Below are 2,085 nucleotides of genomic sequence, written 5' to 3'. Positions count from 1 at the left end.
GGAGTGGACAGAAGGTGGACCGTACGGTTCGTCCTCTAAGTAAGGGACAGATGGACAGAAAGAGAGGTTATTTAATAAACGGTAGACAGAACATTATAGTAATTCAATTCAATAAGATTATTAGGTCTATTTTGGGCAACGTGTTAAAGCATTTCTTACCCAACTCCATTTCCATGTTGTCACTATCATAGTCCGAGAGGCTATAAGAGACCAAGCATCTATGTTGAAGCCATTCATTACAGACAATTGTATTCAAACCAGCCCAGATTCATAAGTTTGGCACATAACCATCTACATCTTATTAGTATAGATTTACTGCCATGTATGTTGTGGTATGGTGCTGTAATTACCTGCGAGGGTGGAAGTCATGTTCCTTCTCCCTCTCTCTACGGTAAAGGGATGCTTTCTCTGGTGGCTCAGGCAGTGTGGACAGGATGCTGTCGTTACGGTAACGCAGCTGTAGATGTTACAAGTGGACAACGCAGACGTTTCAAGTCAGGTCGAAAATAGAACTGTTCAATGAAATCTTGTTGGGTTATACAGAGAAAACGCATCAGATATTAATTTTTAAGCAAACATGATACTGCATCATTTCTTTGTGTGAAAATGACAATGAACCGCGGCAATGCTTTAAGAGAGTAGACCTCACCATATTTGGCCTGTTGGACTGTTCCACCGGACTGAAGGTTAGTGGGTTGGGGCAGGAGGAGGAGGAGGAGATGGAGAGAGCTGAGAAGGGTGCATACGTGGGGGACATCAGGATGCTCGGGGAGGGAGGGAGGGAGATGCTGTTGCCGTTCGAGGTTCGCATCTGGATGTCCAGAAAATCTCCTCCGTTGACTGAGAGAGTTAAAAGTTGGAGACAAATGTGGATAAACGTACACCAGGGAAATGTCACTGGTGGGATATGAATTAATTATGATCAGGTGTTACCTGCAGATTGAGCGGCCTCCGGGTTGACTTCTTTGGGTAAACAGACTGGAGACTTGACTCTGTTCTAAAACACAACACATGACAGTTACTGTTAGAAATATTTCTGTTTACCAGCAGCTGAATGTCTTGACTGCTTCATTTAGGTTTTCTTTGCAATTCCATTTCATTGTTATTCACTGTTTTTTCATCGCCATGTACTGTATATATAATAAAAAAATAATATGACATTGTTTATTTTACATGGTCATTTCTACTGGAGATAATAATGATTTTATTTTAAAGAAAACTTGATATGTTTTGGCAATTAAACAACACCAAGTAATATGGAAGGGTTTTTCAAAAGACTTAACAATATGGTGAATCTTTTACTTTAATTGGCGGTTCCTGCTCATACACATGAATAAGTTATTATATGATCACTCGAGAGTTGCTCTCAGAGGTTTCTCTTAAACTTGAGCGTAAGACAGTAATTAGTTTAATGTGTGGTATAATGGTAAGTAAGAACAACTTTAGTCCTTAATTGGGTCTTACATTTAATTTGTCCCTGGCCTTTGTTATAATGCTTAATAAATAAATAAGTCAGTAAGTGTTAGTGGCAGACTGACCCCTGCCTTGAGGTTGGGTCTGCGTTTGAGGCGAGGCTTGTCAGATAACAACTTCTCCTCTGGCGAATCATCACTGGACCATTCTGATTGGCCCTGGAGGGGTTTAAAGTCCCCCGCTTGAGAGATGATGGTCGGAGGCAGGTCCCTCGGCAAACTCTGGAAAAACCGAGAGGAACAGGAATTATTGGCAAGTTTTAAAAATTAGAAACTGGAAATATTGCAAGTCCCAGAGATGTAAAGTGAGCATTTATCACACAAATTGTAGACTCATTTATTCTACTGTGTCTAACCTGATCCAAAGCAATGTCCTTGGACTGCCGTCGTAGCCGAGCCTCCAAGGTGACCAGCTTGGCTTCTTTCCGCACCATCTCGATATGGAGTTCGTCGCTCCTCTCCTCCAGCTCTCTGATGTGCTTGCGATATTTGTCTTTGTCAATGAGACTCTGGGAGAATTGGTGCTGGGCCTCGTCTCTGGCTCGAAACGCCTGTGACAGGGTGGGAGTGGAAGTAAGCAACAACAACATTCATATTCATAAGTGTGTGTGTG

At 42.0% G+C, this 2,085-nt stretch overlaps 1 protein-coding gene across 1 annotated transcript in view; it reads right to left on the bottom strand.

Moving 5' to 3' along the window:
- Window positions 1–2,085, bottom strand: part of card11 (caspase recruitment domain family, member 11) — a 20,113-nt gene that overhangs the window by 6,321 nt on the left and 11,707 nt on the right. The window contains 7 exon segments of the mRNA XM_032538263.1: window positions 1–35; window positions 160–200; window positions 351–457; window positions 650–840; window positions 934–997; window positions 1,539–1,694; window positions 1,829–2,023. Coding sequence (XP_032394154.1) covers window positions 1–35; window positions 160–200; window positions 351–457; window positions 650–840; window positions 934–997; window positions 1,539–1,694; window positions 1,829–2,023 — 789 coding nt within the window.

This window comes from Etheostoma spectabile, chromosome 15 (genome assembly GCF_008692095.1).
Source record: "Etheostoma spectabile isolate EspeVRDwgs_2016 chromosome 15, UIUC_Espe_1.0, whole genome shotgun sequence".
Taxonomy (NCBI): Eukaryota; Metazoa; Chordata; class Actinopteri; order Perciformes; family Percidae; genus Etheostoma; species Etheostoma spectabile.
This window is presented reverse-complemented; position numbering and strand designations above follow the sequence as displayed.